This window comes from Triticum urartu, chromosome 7A (assembly GCF_056163025.1).
Source record: "Triticum urartu cultivar PI428250 chromosome 7A, HENAU_Tu73, whole genome shotgun sequence".
In the NCBI taxonomy this organism is placed as follows: Eukaryota; Viridiplantae; Streptophyta; class Magnoliopsida; order Poales; family Poaceae; genus Triticum; species Triticum urartu.
The window spans coordinates 641,430,895-641,447,986 of record NC_141879.1 but is presented as its reverse complement, the minus strand read 5'-3'; the positions used below and the strand labels follow the sequence as shown (position 1 = coordinate 641,447,986).

The window sequence follows — 17,092 nt, the reverse complement described above, 5'->3', positions numbered from 1 at the left end:
CCTCCTCGGCGAAGTACCCGGGTTTGGCCACGGCGTCGGGCAACGGGGGAATGGGCACTCCCCCGTTGCTGAGCTTCCAGCCCGTCGGCCCGGCGCGCATGTCCGGCGGCGCCTGGATGTTCGCCTGGAACAGGAGCCAAGACTCCTGTTCGCGGAGCGATCGGCGGCCGAAGCCGTTGGTCGCGGCCTCATCATCGGGGAACCGCTCGGCCATCGGGAGAGGGAGGAAGGGAGGGAGGGAGAGGGAGGGCTCGGCGGCGGCGCTCGGGAGAGGTAGAGGGCGGGCTAGGGCAGGTGTGGCTGCTATAGCCAGAGGCAAGGGAGGCCACCGGCTTATATAGCGGCGCCGCCCCATGTGTACGCGTGCGAGGGAGGGGAGGCGTCGGCGCGCCGCCCCGTGAACGCGCCGCCCGTGAGGAATCACTGGTAAGGCTGACCGGCGGCAGCCTTGCCATTGATTCTCCGAGGGAAACCGATGCATTTGGGAAAGATGACGCGCGGTGTCGCTGACGCGGCGGGCCCGTGGCTCTTTCGCGCCAAAACCGCTCGCCCCGGCGCCCCCGAGCGCCCCCCAGCGCGCCGGGTTCGGTCTGGGTCCGCCGGCGCTAAATTCGGCCCAGACCGGTGAAAATCGGGCTCCTGTAGCGCGACTGTGCCGATTTTTTAGCGCCGGCGCAAAAAAACGCATGGGAAGGCCTTTCTAGAGGTGTGGCTGAAGATGCTCTTAGCGCCTAGACAGTACAGCAACAATAGTAGCGCGACCATGGCAATTTCACGGACGGTTTAAAATGATGACAAAGACATAGTTTTTTTAACAGTCACCTAGGGGAGAAATCCCCATCTAAATTTGATCTTTTCAAAGAAAATATTGATCCAGTTTACAAAGAAAACCGGATTCAAAAGCTAAACAAGTTGAACCCGTTGTTTGTGAACGAAACCAGGCCAAAAAGACGTAGTTCATCCATGGATGAATTCTCGATTACATTATCAATCCGAGGAATGCTAATATAGAGACAAACAAAAGAATTCCTAAGAGTGTTCTAGCTACAACCTGCCCAACATTCCTGGTGTTCCCGCCGGCACTGCTCGCCCTGGTCACGTGACCCACTTCTTGGTCAACCTCGTCAGTCTCCTTCTTCTCCTCCTCATGGTCGTCTTCCTCCTTCACGTCCAGAGAATGCGGAGTGAGAGATAAACCCCGGAACTCGACGTCCTCCTCCTCCTTCGTGTCCAGAGACGGTGGAGCAAGAGCGAAACCCTGGAACTCGACGACTGCTGCATCGGCTTCAGCGTCGGTGTTTCCGTCATCGTCGGCGGCGTAGACGTCTTCTAGGCGCACCACGTAAAAGCAAAACTCCATGTCCAGCTCCACCGGCGTCTGCAGCTTCACGCAGGGGTTCTCCGCCGACAGCCTTCCGAGCATGAGGTTCCGCGTGCCGATCTCGACGCAGGCGGCCACGACGCTCTGGCCGCCGGCTTCTCTCTCCGGGTGGACGAGGAAGACGTCGGTGACGAAGAGGCGCTCGTCGGCGCTCCTAGGTGCTAGCATCTCCTCCTCGCCGCACTTGAGCCGCGAAAACAAGGGGCGTAGTTGTGACCGCTGCTCCTCCGTGTCTTTGTCCATGCTTGATGGATCAATCGGCAGAGTTGCACTGCACGTACTAGCTTCGTGATCGTGAACAAGAGTCCTCCGATTGCTTTGTCCCTTTGTGCATTGACGCCTCTGCTTATATTGACCGGGGATTTGCCGATTCCGACTAGCCGTCAGTTTACTCCAGCCCCGCCGAACCTGTTCAAATTAGGATTCGGACCCGGAGCAGCAGCATGCAGCACGTTACATTATCGAGCAATCAATATTTTTTGGGGGAAATTCGTCCTAGCGTACACATCTATGCCTTTTCTCCAGGGACATCTATGCTACGGTGTAAAGAAAAAGTACAAAGATGAGTATAAACACTGACCTATACAAAGAGAACACAGCTGACTCCACCAACATACACAAAGACCCAAGAAAATATAACTAAACATAACGGAAAATAGTGTCTATTCTCGGGTGTACTACACCCGAGTTTGTCCAAAAATTGAAAATAAAATGTTATCTAACAACATCCAAAAAAGATGAAATTTTGCAACAACAAACTCTACCAAAATTTTGAGGTTCTTGCAAAATTTCATCTAAAAATAGCATTCATTGATCTCTCATAGAACAAAAAAACAAAATCGCTGCTCAAAGTTTTGTGCACTATTTGAGCAGTGATTTTTTTGTCACTACTAGGGAAATGCTTATACACAGGAGTTTACCAATAGCGCTTTTACAGAAGAAGCGTTGCTGCTACTTAGCAGTAGCGCTTGGGCTGTACAGGCGCTGCTAATATGAGCATAGCATTAGCACTGAAGCTGTAAAACGCGCTACTACTAAAACTGACAGACCGTTTCAGGGTATGCTAGGGGTACTAGTAGCGCTCATTGGAAGAAAGCGCTACTACTACTTATTTTAGCAACAACGCTTTTTACGAACTAGCGCTACCACTAAAAGCCCTTATCCAAACTGACCCGTGCGCGTCCTCTCACTCTCCCCCTCAGACTCTCATCGATCGTCTCTATCGCCTCCGTCGTCGCCCTCGCCGCCGTCGCCGTCCTTCTCCACCACCCCAAGGTCGATCCCTCCCTCCTCCTCCTCCCCTCCTCCTCCTCCTTCCTCCTCATGGCCTCCTCCCACCTCCTCCTCCCCCTTTATGTAAATAGGTTTTAGTTTTTGTTAAATGTAGGTTTTTGTTTTTAGTAAATGTAGGTTTTTAGTATATTTTGTTTTTAGAAAATTTGAAAAGAATAAGTAAATGTAGGTCTTTTGAATAGAATAGGAAATTTTTAGAAATTTTGAATAAGTAAATTTGAATAGAATAAAATATGAAATTGAAAAAAAGTAAATGTAGGTCTTTTGAATAGAATAGGAAATTTTTAGAAATTTTGAATAAGTCAATTTGAATAGAATAATTTAATGTAGCTTATGGAGTTTCACTAAGTCCTAAGATGACGATAATAATTTTTTTGTTTATATTTTGTTTTTGCAGAAATCAAGGAGCCCCTGCATCATCACCACCGTCGTCCCCGTCACCGACCCCCTGCGACATTGATCGAGGTGAGAGCAGCCACCCCATGTTGTTAATTTAATTTAGGTATTTTAGGTGTTTAATCTTAGAATAATGTAGTATGAACCCTAGTTATGATCAAATCATGTTTAAAATGTAGGTTTTTAATTAGGTGTAGTTAATAGAATTTAGGTGTTTTAGGTGTCACATTTGTTGTTATTTTTTTAGTTAAAGCAATTATTTCGGCATCCATGTCGACGATGCCTATCCCGCATCCTCGTCGTTGACTCGGCGGAGGAGGCCTGGGCTTGGTGAGGAGCCATATCCGGGACTGGGCTCTGCCGGGCTGGTACTGGGAGGTGCTACCTTCTGGGGGGCGCAGCTTGGTGAGGAGCCAAGCCGTCGTTGATCCGAACCTTCTTTAATAGCCAGCATGGTTGGATTTTTATTATGGTTATCAGTAACTAATATTATGATTGAGGCTTTCAAAGTTGCTTCAGCGCAATGGCTATTATTTTATCAATGGATATGATTTATTCTATAATGAAAGGAATAGTCTCGAGTCGCTGCAGGCTTATGATCCGGTACTTGGGGGCTACATTATTCAAATTGAGATTACATCGAATATGCAAGTCACATGTCACTGCCAGCATGCACCATGGCACTTGGGGGCTAATGCAAAGTCATTTTTTGCTCAACTTATTGAAGACCCGACTCATCACAATCTAAATGAGCCGGCCCTTGGGGGCTACCAATTGCTCCTGTCAAAAATTCAAGGTACACAAGCCTTAATCCATTATATTGAAAGATCCACTACTCAGTTGGTAGAGTACAAAGTTCTTAACCTTGTGGACGTGGGTTCAAGCCCCATGGTGGAGATTAGATCATATGATGTTATTATCAATGAATCATATACAAAGTCCTAGCCCAGTAATATCTTACTGAGTCGGCCCTTGGGGGCTACACGTTGCTGCTCAAGTTTACATGATCATATTTACAAAGTCCCTGCTCATTATTGCATAATGACCCGGCCCTGGGGGGCTACACTGGTTGAAATTTCTATGAACATAAGGCAATTACAAGTCCCAGGTTGCTGCAAGCATGACAACCCGACACTTGGGGGCTACAGGTAATATGCATATAAAGGAGAAAAAATCTTCAAATTCTCAGTTTGGCAAATTCTCAGATTAATCTCGTGTCTGCAACAATCATGACCCGACATCATTTATTTATAACCCTGCAATTTTGGCAATCATAAATTGGCAAGATCTACATCTTTAAGCCGGCTGAATATCAGTTGAATATTTCAAGACCAATATTTTTTCAGAGCATTGAAGGCTGACTCAAATGGATTATTTCTTATAATGTTTCTCTACAAGAGCTAATGTCAGCAAATTGGTTATAAAGCTGGCCTATTGACCCGGATTTTTTAGACGAAGTGCCTGGATTTTTGCATTGGCAAGGTTTGGACATATCTGTTAAAAGAGATTTGCTATAAGATCTTTGAGTATGCATCCAGGAGGAAATGACAAGGACTTAAAGATGATCAGGTGCCGGTTCAGGAAAATATTTAACCCGGAGCACAACCTATCAAGTTTGTTTTTGTGTTTATTTTACATGATCAGTTTAACATGGATAAATCCAAATTAAACTGGGGGCTAATGTCGGGGATATACCCCGCGGTATGACCCGGCCGGACTTGGCGGTTTACTTGAGACCCGGCTGACACTTGGTGATTCACTGGCGACCCACCCTGGCCTGGCGGTTTACAAGCAACCCGCCTGAACATTATGACTCACTGATGACCCGGCGGGCGGGTCAGATGGATGACAAGGCCCAAGGCCTAGAATACCGGTTCATGATAATGGTGGGCCGGTTTACGAGGAAAGGAATAAGGGATATTCCCTTATATAGGAAGCAAGACTAGGACTCCACTTGTAATAGACTAGTCCTAATCCTAATAGGACTCTACATGTAACCTGCCCCTTCAACATATATAAGGAGGGGCAGGGCTCTCTAAAGAGGGAGAGAAAAACAAGAAACAATCTCTAGGGCTAGACACAAGTAAAGGGGAGCCGGCTTATGCGGCGACTCTCTCATGAGCATAATGAGATCTAGCCACAAACAGCATGTAGGGCTATTACCGGATGATATTTCCCGGGGCCCGAAGCTGTCTAAACCCTTGTCTTACGTTGCGTCTCTCGATTCTGATCAACCCCTCTCAAGCTACCAAATAGATGCGTTGACCTCGCGACTAAGTCCTGACACTAAGGACACCTGCCGTGACAAATCCACGACAACTTATTTCCATTGACAGCTTATTTTCATTCTTCAAACAATGTGCGGAAGATGGTAGACAGAACCTACTACACCGATGGCTCTGAGTTAACTTATCAGGAGAAAAATCATCTGATCGCATTTTGTACTGATCTTGAGAATTACAATATCTATTATCAAACTCCTCCACAATATGGTGAATATGTGCCACTAGTGCACGTGTTGAACCACGGTAACATCCATGGAGATGCCATGGTAAGATTTTTTACTATTATGACATCCATGCATCTTTTGCATAAATTCTTTTAAAACTTAAGTACATTTCTAACTACGAAGTTATTACTATGTTTTTCAACAGAAAATCCCGTTAGATTGTGTGCCTCATCTGATATATCAGAATGGTCGCCTTGATGTTTTGAACATACAGCCAAGTCATCCTACGAGTCATACCTGTCCATATTGGATTTCTAAAACGAGTGAAGACATGAAAATCAAAGAATGGAAAAAATGTATGGACAGTCGTAAGGAGGTACTTGAAAGCAACATTGTGCGAAAGGCAGGAATTGGAGACAAGATAATCTCCATTCTCCATAATGGAGAGTCAGGGCCTATCTTGTTTTATACTATTTTACCTAAGAGAAGGTAGTAGGTCCTAGTTAATAATACTCATGATCATGTGCTAAGAACAACTAAGTAGGATTGGTTAGATGACTATGATGATGTGGTATCGAGTAGAAGTTGTATGATCGATGATGATGAGTATGACTTGTTATTATGATACCAATGATGAGTTATTTATTATTATGATCGATGATGAATGATGCTAAGTTGTTATATGAGCATGATGAGTTACTATATATATCAGTAGGTGAAATGAATATGAATTAGATTCAAGTGAAGCCAATATGTGGTGCACATCGAAAGTACTACTAATCCAAACTAGATCATGTTTGGATTAGAGTAGTACTTTCGACTTGCACCACATGTTGCCTCCACTTGAATCTACTCCATGTTCATTTCACCCATTATTATATATAGTAAGTAATCATGGTCATAAAATTGTATGATGAAAGTACTGTATATAAAATCACACAACGAAAATAAGTTGTATTTTTAAAAATACAGGAAAAGTTAGCAGCAGCGCTTTTTAGAACAAGCGCTACTGCTACTTACTAATAGCAGTAGCGTTGTCCAAAGGAAAGCGCTACTGCTAACTAGGTATAGCAGTAGCGCTCCCTTTCCAGCGCTACTGCTACTAGTTAGTTGTAGCGCCTTAGTGGTAGCGCTGATACCAGTGCTACTACTAGCTATAAAACAAATTCTACTAGTAGGGTTTTCCCTAGTAGTGTGTGGGAGCTCCTCGGATGTTATTTTCAGATGAAATTTTATAAGAACCTCAAATATTTGATAGAGTTTGATGTCACAAAGTTTCAGATTTTTTGGATGTTGTTTAATAATGTTTTTTCAATTTTTAGACAACTTGGGTGTAGTACACCTGGGAGTAGAAAATCCACTCTGGAAACAAAAACATCCACGGATACCTTTATGCTTCCAGCCTGGCCGGGTCGCCTGACTACCAACATCCACGGATACCTTGAAGCTATCGCTTGCAGTGAGGCAATGTCTCTGGCTCTTGACCTAAACTTCTCATGGGTACAAATTGCTACAGACTGTCTTCAGGTGGTCCGCAATATTGGGGAGGATAACCCCTATAGCTATGGAGTGATCATCTAGGAGATTCTAGCGAAGAAGGCTTTGCTTCCGGAGGTGTCTAGTAGTCATGAGTATCGAGCATTCAATGTAGAAGCACATAATCGTGTAAAAGCGATTACTTCCCTCGAGAGTGGGCGCCATGTTTGGCTCACCTCACCCCCACCTATAGCTTGTATCCCCACAAACATTGCTTAAATAAAGCTATATGGTGTTTCTCAAAAAAAAAACTACCAGCATCATGAGAGCTCCTCCCCAGCGCCTTAAGCGCCAGGGAGTGTAGTTGGCACTCACGCGCCCTCCTTTATGGGCCGGCCCAACAAAGCGGCAGTGTTCGCCCTGGTTCCGCAGCTCCCACGGTCGACTATAACCAGTCGCGGTTGACTGGTCAAACCGTTTAATTTGGGGAAAAATAAAATAAATAATTAGAAAATCACAAAAAATATGAATTAGAAAATGTTCACTGATTTTGAAAAACAGTTCACAAACTTCAAAAAAGTTCATCGAATTCAAAAAAATCACAAATTTGAAAATTTGTTCATCGATTTTTTTAGAAAAGTTCATTATATTTGAAAAAATTCATCAATTTTCAAAATAGTTTACCGAATATGAAAAAGTTCATTGATTTTAAAAAAAGTCCTTCGAATTTGAAAAAAACCATAGATTTTGAAAATAGGTCACCGTATTTGAAAAAAAGTCATGGATTTTTTAAAAAAGTTCATCGGATTTGAAAAAGAATTCATCAATTTTCTTAAAAATTTATCAATTTTTTAAAAATTGATTGATTTTCAAAATAGTTCACCAAATTTGAAAAAAGTTCATCGAATTTGAAGCAATGTTCATCAAATTTGAAAAAAATAAATTACTGAATTTTAAAAAGGAAAAATGAAACAAAAAAGAAGGAAAATAAAACCAAAAAACAAAAAGAACTAGAAAAAAGAAAAGGAGAAATAATAAAAAAAAAGGAAAAGGAAAAAAAAGGAAAGAAATAGAAAATGAAAATAAGAGTTTGGGAACGTGTGAAGAAGAGTAATGGATGTGAAGTTTCACAAAGATGCACGCTAGAGTAGTGGTTATTAGGCCTTCTAGCCGAAGCGTCGGATGACCACCGACTCATATACATTCCATAATATCTGATAAATGACTGGCAAATTGAATCCTCTATACAACACTTGGGAGGTGATGCATCAGCAGTGCTTGGAGAGACGGGCCTCACTAGTGGAGAGAGATGGTGATAGGGAAGGAGGCCAGCGGGGCGTCGACAAGCAGCTGGTGTGGCGAGGCGGACCGTTCAGCACCAGAGGTAGGCGGTGGTGCGACCGTCACCACCAGAGTATGGGAGGAGGTGAGGGTGGAGCAACCGTGGGAGCATGAGGAAGAATTAGATTTTTTTTCTTATCACCTCTGTTCCTGAATAGGGTTATTTGGATCGGGTCCCGTTAAACATTTTGTTTTCCTCCCTAATCAAAACTTTTAAGTCCGTCTCTAATCGATCCCTTAAAAAGCTTTAGAGGAGTAAATTTTACTTTTCCTCCACTAAATTGCATCTAACCGATCCTTAAAAGTTTTAGAGGAGTAAAAATTATCCTCCTCGGCCGACCGACTCTTATATTTACTCGGCCGTCCACCCATGGAGTAAAAATAATTTTCCTTCCCCCTCTCCTCCCCACTTTGATTTGGTCGGTTCTCGTCGCCGCCGGCCGACGACTAAATTGGTAGATCTATGGATGTCACCGCAGTCGCCGGATTCGACGCATCCCAACCACCAGCACTGTCGTGTTTTGGTTGGATTCGACGGGACCAACCCGTGCAACCCCTTAACCGTTGTGCGCCCCTTTTGGTATGTCATCCTCCACTCGGTGCTTGCATCTCATCCATCGACCAACCACCGGCACAACCACGTTCGGCCATTAGCCAGGGCTCAGCACTCGCTCAATAGCTCGTCGGCTCGCCGCAGCTGGTCATCAAGTGTGACCACTACCCGTGGTTGATGTCGTGCCTTGTTTCGAGCACGTCGAAACATGCCGGATGGGTGTTCTACAAGTGCGAAAAGGACTGAGTGAGTGCCATTTTGTAAGGTTGTTCTTCGGATTCGCCGTAATTTGAAACTCATTGTTTGCTCAAAATTGTATGTACTCCCCCCGGTCCTTTTCATTTTTTTTCTGAAGTCAAAGTATCTCTGTTTTAACCAAACTTATCGAAAAAAGTATCAACATTCACAATGCCAAATCAATATCATTAGACTCATAATTCAATGTAGTTTCATAGTATATATATTTGGTCTTGTAGATGTTGATATTTTAAATATAAATTTGATCAAACTTTGCAAAGTTGTACTTGACACAAATCTAATATGTGGAGTAAAAAGGGACCGGAGGAAGTAGGATGGATGCAAGTTTTGATATTGGGAAGAAGCATTGATCTATTGATAGCGAAAACTTTGTTAGATGTTTGTGGAGTACTTACTAGAAGTGAGACTAGAGAGGACACAGTGTCCAAGTTGAGGAGACGAACAAAAAAGAAGTGTGCAAGCTTGAGAAGCCAATAAAGAAAAGCAACAATATAGGCAATGAAGCATAAGTGCGTAACACTTCGCCCTTTTTGATAAAATACAATGATTAGTCACGGATACATCTTCAAATCAAATACAGTATGGGCGACGACGCAGTTCACCCATAGATGAATTCACGATTACTTTATCAATCCGAGGAATGCTAACATAGAGACAGACACCAGCATTCCTAAGAATGCTGTACTTATGGCTACAACCTGTCGAGCGTCCTTGGAGATGCCGCCGGCACTGCTCGCCCTGGCCACGTATCGGTCGACCTCGCCGTAGGTATCCTCCCTCTCCTCGTACACCTCATACTCCTCATCCTTGTCGTCGGCAGCCTCCTCCTCCTCCTCCGTGTCAGTGACAAGAAAACCCTCGAACATGACGACTGCCGCGTCGGCGTAGGCGTCACCGTCGCCTTCAGTGTCTATGCCAGCATCGGCGTTGGCGTCGTCTCCGGGCCCCATGACGTAAAAGCGGAACTCCTCGTCCAGCATCACCGGGGTCTGCAGCTCCACGTGGGGATTCTCCGCGGACACGAGCCCGAGCAGGAGGTCCCGCGTGCCGATCTCTACGCAGGCGGCCACGGCGCCCTGGCCGCCGGCGCTCTCAGCGTCGACGAGGAAGACATCCGTGACGTAGATCGGCTCGTTCGCCCTCGGGGTTAACCTGTGCCCCGTGCCGCTCTCGAGGGGCAGGCCCCAGCGGCGGTACGGGTGCGACGGCTGCTCGTCCACGGCCATGGCCATGCTCGAGCGCGTGTCTCCAATCGGGTGGCTGATACGTAGGTATCTCCTCTGCCTAGTGAACGATCGACACCGCGATCGCTTGCTTGTGTGCATCACGCAGGCGCTTCCTCTGATGCTTATATTGAGCGGGGACTCGCCGATACTGATCTGTAGTCGGGGAGGAATCCTTAGTATGGAATTTTGGGTGGACGGAGAAGGACAGTAGATCGAGCGATTCCGATTTGTACCCGGGGACGAATCCTTAGAGCATCTCAAATAGACACGTCAAATATCGCGCGCGGGGAAACGGCTGGTTGCGCGCTCCAGCGGCCACGGAAAATTCCGGCGTGAGGCAAAGAATCGTGCGCGTGCAAAAGAACGGGTCTACCAGATACCCTCAACACAAGGAAGGGGATTGGGCCTCAATACAAGGAAGGGGATTGGGCGAATCAGAGGTCTACCAGATACCCCCGTGCCTCCCGTGTCGCCCTCCCCGAGCGAGGCGACCGGGGCGGTTCCCCACCCCTCCCCCTCCCCGCGAGTCCCCGCCCCCCTTCCCCCTCGCCGCTGCCGCCGGCGGGCGCGGCCGGGCATTGCCCGCGCGGCGTCCCGCAGTCCGGCGGTGGTGGCCCTCCTTCTTCCCCCGTCGCTGGACCCTGGCTCGGGCGAGCGGTCCTGGCGGCGGAGCCCTTCGGCCGGCGGCGTTCCGGCGCGGATCTGGACGGCGGCGGTGCGGAGGCGTTGCCCCTTGGAGGCGGTGACGGCCCATGGTTTGCGGCGGCCGGCGGCGCCCGGCTGGCCCAGATCTACGCCCTACGGGCCTGATCTGGGTCGGGGCGGGCCTGCTGGGTGGCCGCAGTGGGTTGTTCTCCGGTGGTTCCTGCGAGCTCCTCACGACAGGGACGGCGGCTGCTGTGCCGCGACTGCTGCAGCACGGCGGCGGAGCTTCACAGGCTCACGCTGGGCCTGGCCGGACAGAGGGTCTGGTATGCCTTTGCTGCTATGCCCGGTCTTCTACCGCCTAAGCCGGTGGAGGTTGTTCCCTCCCTCGTGGCTGCGGTGCTGTCGGTCCTTGTCTTCGGGTGTCTCGTTTGGATCAGGCCGGCCTCGCTTCGTTGGCCGTGGTGAGACGACGGTAGTGTCTTCGTGACTGTTGTCGCATGTTGGTGGGCGGCGGGTGTGGTGGAGCCGAAGGTTGGTCCTGGGTGGTGGGCGCGAGAGGTCGGGAGAAATCCATGTCGGGTCTTGCCGGCACCAACGTGGTGACGCCTGCGGGCGCCGCCATCCTTCTTGAAGGGCGTCGGGTGACCCTCTCCCCCCTCTACCCTCCGTGTACCGGGAGAAATCCTAGGAGTCGTCCGGGCAGCAGCGTCGTCATCGTCGCATTCCTTCTTGAAGGTGGTGCTTGGTACACGACAACTCGGCGGCTTTGGAGCGTGGTGGTTACCTTGGTGGGCGCAGCGGTCGCGGTGTGCCGTAGCTTTCGTTGATCCGGCGTTGTTGGCATTTCTTCTCTTATTTTCTCTTATTATTTCTTTTGGGCGTGCTTGTACTGTTTGCCCTAGCGTTGATCGAAATGTTGTATCGGGTGGTTGCTATATCAATATAGCGGGGCGTAAGCCTATTTAGGTAAAGAACGACTCGACGTGCCGCATCCGGCGCGCCCAAGCCGTCAACCGCACACTCGAGCCCTGTCGCCCATTTCTTTACCCCGCTGCCTACTACTTCCTCGTATCCGGCGCCCCGTCGCCGTCGCCGCGCCCTTCTCTCGACGCGCTCTTCCCTGCCGCCGACATAACGCCACGCTGCCGGAGTAGCTCCGGCTACCACGGCGTCCGCGTTCGTCCTTCCGGCGCGTTCTACGCAGAGATCCACTCCGGTGGCGCGCGTCTCGGTCTCGGGACATTCGAGACCACGCACGAGGCCGCCCGCGCATACGACGCGGCGGCGTGGCGCCTGTCAAGGCCACACTCGCAATGGATTTCCATGACGTGTGGACATGCGAGCAGGCCCAGGCCGTCGCCCCTCCATCGTGGCTAATAACCGACGGTGACCATTAGGGACACTGTAGGCAGCAGCGCCGCCTCCTCATCGCTGAGGTAGACAAGCGAGTCATGGTGGAGTGGCGCCAGCGCTACCCGCATGATGTCGCCGAGAACGCCTTCTGGCCGGAGAGGAGGGCAAGGCGACGCGCGAAACGGACGGACATGCGTCGACGGAAGGCACTGGCGATATTGCAGCGCGACCTGGGACATGCGTCATTCTTTGACGATAATGATCCTCAGTGGGAAGACGCGTTTCTTGATACCTCAGACGACACTAGTGAGGATGATGAGAACGACTCGGAGTAGTTCATAGTCTAGTTGCACCGTAGTTTTTATCTATTTTATTTGTATCGGACTAGTTTGTGCTGTTTGGTTGAACTATATTATTTGTATCATTGAATTTTATCTAAAATGTTGTTTCAAATATCGTAGTATGTATTTTGGTTGCTCGCGCGCGCCGTTTTTTTTGCAGTGCCTGTTGGACCAGCTCGCGCATAATTTTTTGCAGCGGCCACTGGAGCCAGCGCCCTACCTCGCGTAAAAACCACTATTTCCGCACTGTAAAATTGTTTTAGCAAGCCACATGTTGCGCGCCTATTGAAAATACTCTTAGCTAGTACGAAATCGGGTACACAGACTAGGCCATGATCATTTTGTTCTTTCTGTTCTGCCTATAAGATGTGAGTTTGAGTTTGTAGATCCGGTTCTTTTTGTGGACTAAAGAAACTATCATCTTTACGGTATTTCGTCACAAAGAACTTCTCCTTCTGTAAAGAAATAGTATAAGAGCGTCTAGATCACTGCAATGACCCATTAAGCCAAATTTGACCCGATTCTAACATGCCTGGTCTACTTGTCATGGATGACGTGGTGGATTATATTAGCCCACATGACAAGCAGGATTCACCCGTTAGTTCTCTTAAAAATAGGCCACATTATTAATATTCTCCCTTTCCCTCATCCCGTTTCCCCAGCAGCCATCCCCCGGGGTGAGATCCTCGCGCCGCCTGACCTTGACCCCGGAGACCGCTCCTTCACCTCCGCTCCTATCTCTTCTCCTTCGCATTATCCTCTCCTCCCCTCATGGAGCCCGAGGCACCAACCCCATGCACCAGACGCGTCACCCGCCTCGGTGTACGACCATGACGCCACCGGCTAGATGCACCGAGGAGGAAATGAATTGTAAGCACAAGAAGTTAAACCGGTCATCCGCGCAGCGGTCACGCGCGCGCAAGCAGTCACATGTGGACGAGCTGGAGGCAGAGGTGGTAACGCTGCTTGTTTTTTTAGTCTAAACACACTTTATTGCTTAATTGTTATTGTTCATAGGAAATCAAGATAAGTCCGAAGGGTTTAGAAGCCACATCTGGCGACCTTCCCCAGACCAAAAGCATGTCTAGTAAGGCTATGTGCCTCGAAGTTGGTGTCTCACCCTTCGGAGATGAAAGAGCAACTTTGGAACTGTGATGTAGTGTTTATAATTTCCTTGATAATCGCTACATATGCCCCACCTGTTCCAAGTCTTATATCATTTTTTTTGCGGTGGACCAAGTCTCATATCATTGACCACACCGTGCCATAGAAGTGGCAGCACAAGAGGCCACGAATAGGGATGACAATGGGTAGGATATGGGCGGGTACAACCTCCGTCTGCCCAAACATACTCATATATAGAAACCTTTTATACATACCCACTACAATACCCATGGGTATAAATAGAACCCATGCCCATACCTATCGGGTATCCTATACCCAATGGGTATCCAATGGGTACAATCTATGATATTTAAATTTCTAAATATTAGAGAAACGAGTCTAAAATACAAGTGATGATAAGCGAGTAGTATAGCACCGACGCAACCTCCTTTGATGGGTGGCCTCTTGGAGGAATCAAGTGAGTATGAGCAACGGTTGATGAAAGCTCGATGTAGTGGGAGGTGGCTATGGGAATCGGGGATCGCTGGATCGAGATGGAAATGAGTTCGACGATGATAATTCGAGATTTCAACGTTTCGAGGAGACACGTATGATGTAGGCGGAGTGACGAAAAAGTGTGTGTGAGCATATGAGCTATAGCTGGTTTAGGGAATACCAGATTTAGGGTTGGGCCACGGGATTTGGATGTTGACACCACATGTCATAAGACTTATTTTCATTTATTAATTTTCTCGGGGTATCCATTGTGTTATCCATGGACGCAATTTTATACACATGTACTACCCATATATTTTACGGGTATGGATACCTATTACCCATGGGTAGAAAACCTCTTCAAGTCTTGCCCATGCCCATTATATTCAAATAGGATATCCGTCCCTAACCACGAACCAATGCACGGCTTTCCAGGCTGAGAACAAGCTCCCGCATGCGTGAGCGCTCTTGAGCTAGGGGCTCGCCTAAAGTCCCTCACTGAGATGATTGCGGCTGCCACTTGGGTTGCCACCGCGTCCAGCACGGCCACAATACACAGGGAGCGACGTGAAACTCTCTCTAGGTTGAAGTAATGACGACATTTTCTATTCTGCGCTTCAGGCGCTCGTTATAGTATAAACTGCAAACGGGCGCACGCCCGCGCTTCGTCTGGGCCGGCCCATCCCCCTTCTTATTTTGTTTAAACATCCAAAAAGGTGATGGTTGGTCACGGGACCAAACTCCAACCACATCGTTCGAAGGGAAGTGCAGCAACCACCAGGCCAATAAGCCGCTGACGCACACCAATTCTGTTTTGTTCTTTTATTTAGTTCTCCAGTCCGGTTTTTCCTTTTTTTTATTTTTTCTTTGTCTTGTCCTTTTTTCTTTCATGCGTAGATTTTTTTTTAAAATCGTGAACTTTTTTCAAAATCGATAAACATTTTCAAATTATATGAACTTTGTTTTTGAAATCTATTGAACATTTTAAAAATTTGAAGAATTTTGTTTTTGAATTCGATGAACTCTTTTGCAAGTTTTTATGAACTTTGTTCCAAATTTGATGATTTTTTTAAAATTCAATGAACTTTTCTGAAATTTGACGAACTAATTTTCAAAATCAATAAACTTTTTTCTAAATGGATGAACTTTTTAAAAACTGAATGATCTTTTAAATAAATGGATGAACGTTTTCAAATTTGATGAAATTTTTTCAAGTTCAATGATTTTTTTTAATTCGATGAACTTATTTTCAGAGTGTTTATTTTTTCCAATTTTATGAAAAAATTCAAAATTCATGAACTCTTTTGAATTTATGGTTTTTTTTCATTCTTTCTGAAATTTTTCGTTCTTTTTTCATCAAATGTGATCGAGTGCGGGCTAGCCCACTAGTGTTGGCGCGTGGGCACAAGGAGCTTCCTTGGCGCCTGAGGCGATTAAAAGGAGCTCCCATGAGCGACGTTGCTCAATTTTCTCACTACGCTCAAGGCTACGAGCCATAAAGTCCACTGGCCCATGTGTAACTAGGACGTCTCACTTCAGCGCATATTTTGGCGGGAGCAACTAGTTGACGAGTGCTCTTTCGGGGACCTCAGAACGATCAGCGCCACTTGCCGCGCTCTTAGTCGTCTGCCACGTGTCGAGCTCTGGGCGTTCCCTTCGGATTTTATTTTTTATTTTATTTTTCCGCATACGTTTTCGGCTTTTTGAACGGGTTTTTTGGTTTTTTCGATGGATTTTCACCGGTCTTCCTTAGCTTTTGGATAAAAAAATTGAATTATTTTTTGCGCGAAAAAATATGTTTTCTTTTGTTTCTTTCACAAGAGTCACGGTTTTGCTTTCGCGAGAGGCACGGTTTTGCTTTCGCCAGAGTCACGGCCGTGCCTCTCGGAAACGGAAAAAACGCGTTTTCTGTTTTTTTTCCTTCCGCGAGAGTCACGGTTTTGCTTCCGCGAGAGGCACGGTCGTGCCTCTCAGAAACGAAAAAAACATGTTTTTTGTTTTTTTCCTTCCACGAGAGGCACGGTTTTGCTTCCGTGAGAGTCACGTTCGCGCGTCTAGAAAACAGAAAAACGTATTTTCTGTTTTTTTGTCTTCCGCGAGAGGCACGTTTTTGCTTCTGTGAGAGGCACGGTTATGCTTTCGAAAAAGAAAAAAATTTGCTTTCTGTTTTTTTCTTTCGTAAGTGGAAGGTTTTGCTTCCATGAGACGCATGGTTGTGGTTTCACGAGAGACATGGGCGTGTCTCTTTCGGAAAGGAAAAAAATCCATGCTCCCGATTCGGTTTTTTCGTCCATTTTTTTGTGAAAAAAAGTTTGTCAAAACCTACGAGATCTAGTTTTGAAGATCTTAATGTAAGAAATCCAATGATGAAAACATCTCGAGATTTGAATGCATAGTTTAAGAGATAAAACATTTTGAATAAACAAATCTATGAAAAAAAGGGAATACTCACAGGTTGCGACAAGTGGCGTACATGCAGCGTGCCACTAGTCATTACCTAAGAAGGCGAGAGTGATTTTTGTAATGAGTACTTTTTAATTAGTGATTTCTATATTCGGCTCTTCAATAAAATAACCTGAGTGGATATTGGGCCGACCTCCAGCGCTATAGCTTATCCTATGTGCGAGTGTGCAAACAACTGGCCAGGGAACTTTTAGTCCCACCTCGCTTCGCTGATGAGATAAGGCACAATTTTTTACCTATTGCTATACTCTGAGCAAAGTTTTTAAAACGCAAGGTCCATTTGGTATTAACCGAAAACAGCACCCAAAAAAATGT

The 17,092-nt window shown here is 46.7% G+C and overlaps 2 protein-coding genes across 2 annotated transcripts; both read right to left on the bottom strand.

The window, feature by feature from the left end:
- Window positions 1-979: 979 nt before the first annotated feature.
- LOC147960965 (uncharacterized) lies at window positions 980-1,624 on the bottom strand. The gene is made up of 2 exons (XM_087533606.1): window positions 1,211-1,624; window positions 980-1,162 (listed from the first exon to the last, which is right to left on the bottom strand). The coding sequence occupies exons 1-2, from the start codon at window positions 1,622-1,624 to the stop codon at window positions 980-982; spliced, it is 597 nt and encodes a 198-aa protein (XP_087389732.1).
- An 8,042-nt stretch (window positions 1,625-9,666) lies between these two features.
- On the bottom strand, window positions 9,667-10,663 carry LOC147960964 (uncharacterized). The gene has a single exon (XM_087537583.1). It carries the CDS (start codon window positions 10,470-10,472, stop codon window positions 9,768-9,770), a length of 705 nt encoding a protein of 234 aa, XP_087393709.1. The 5' UTR covers window positions 10,473-10,663; the 3' UTR covers window positions 9,667-9,767.
- Window positions 10,664-17,092: the final 6,429 nt, after the last annotated feature.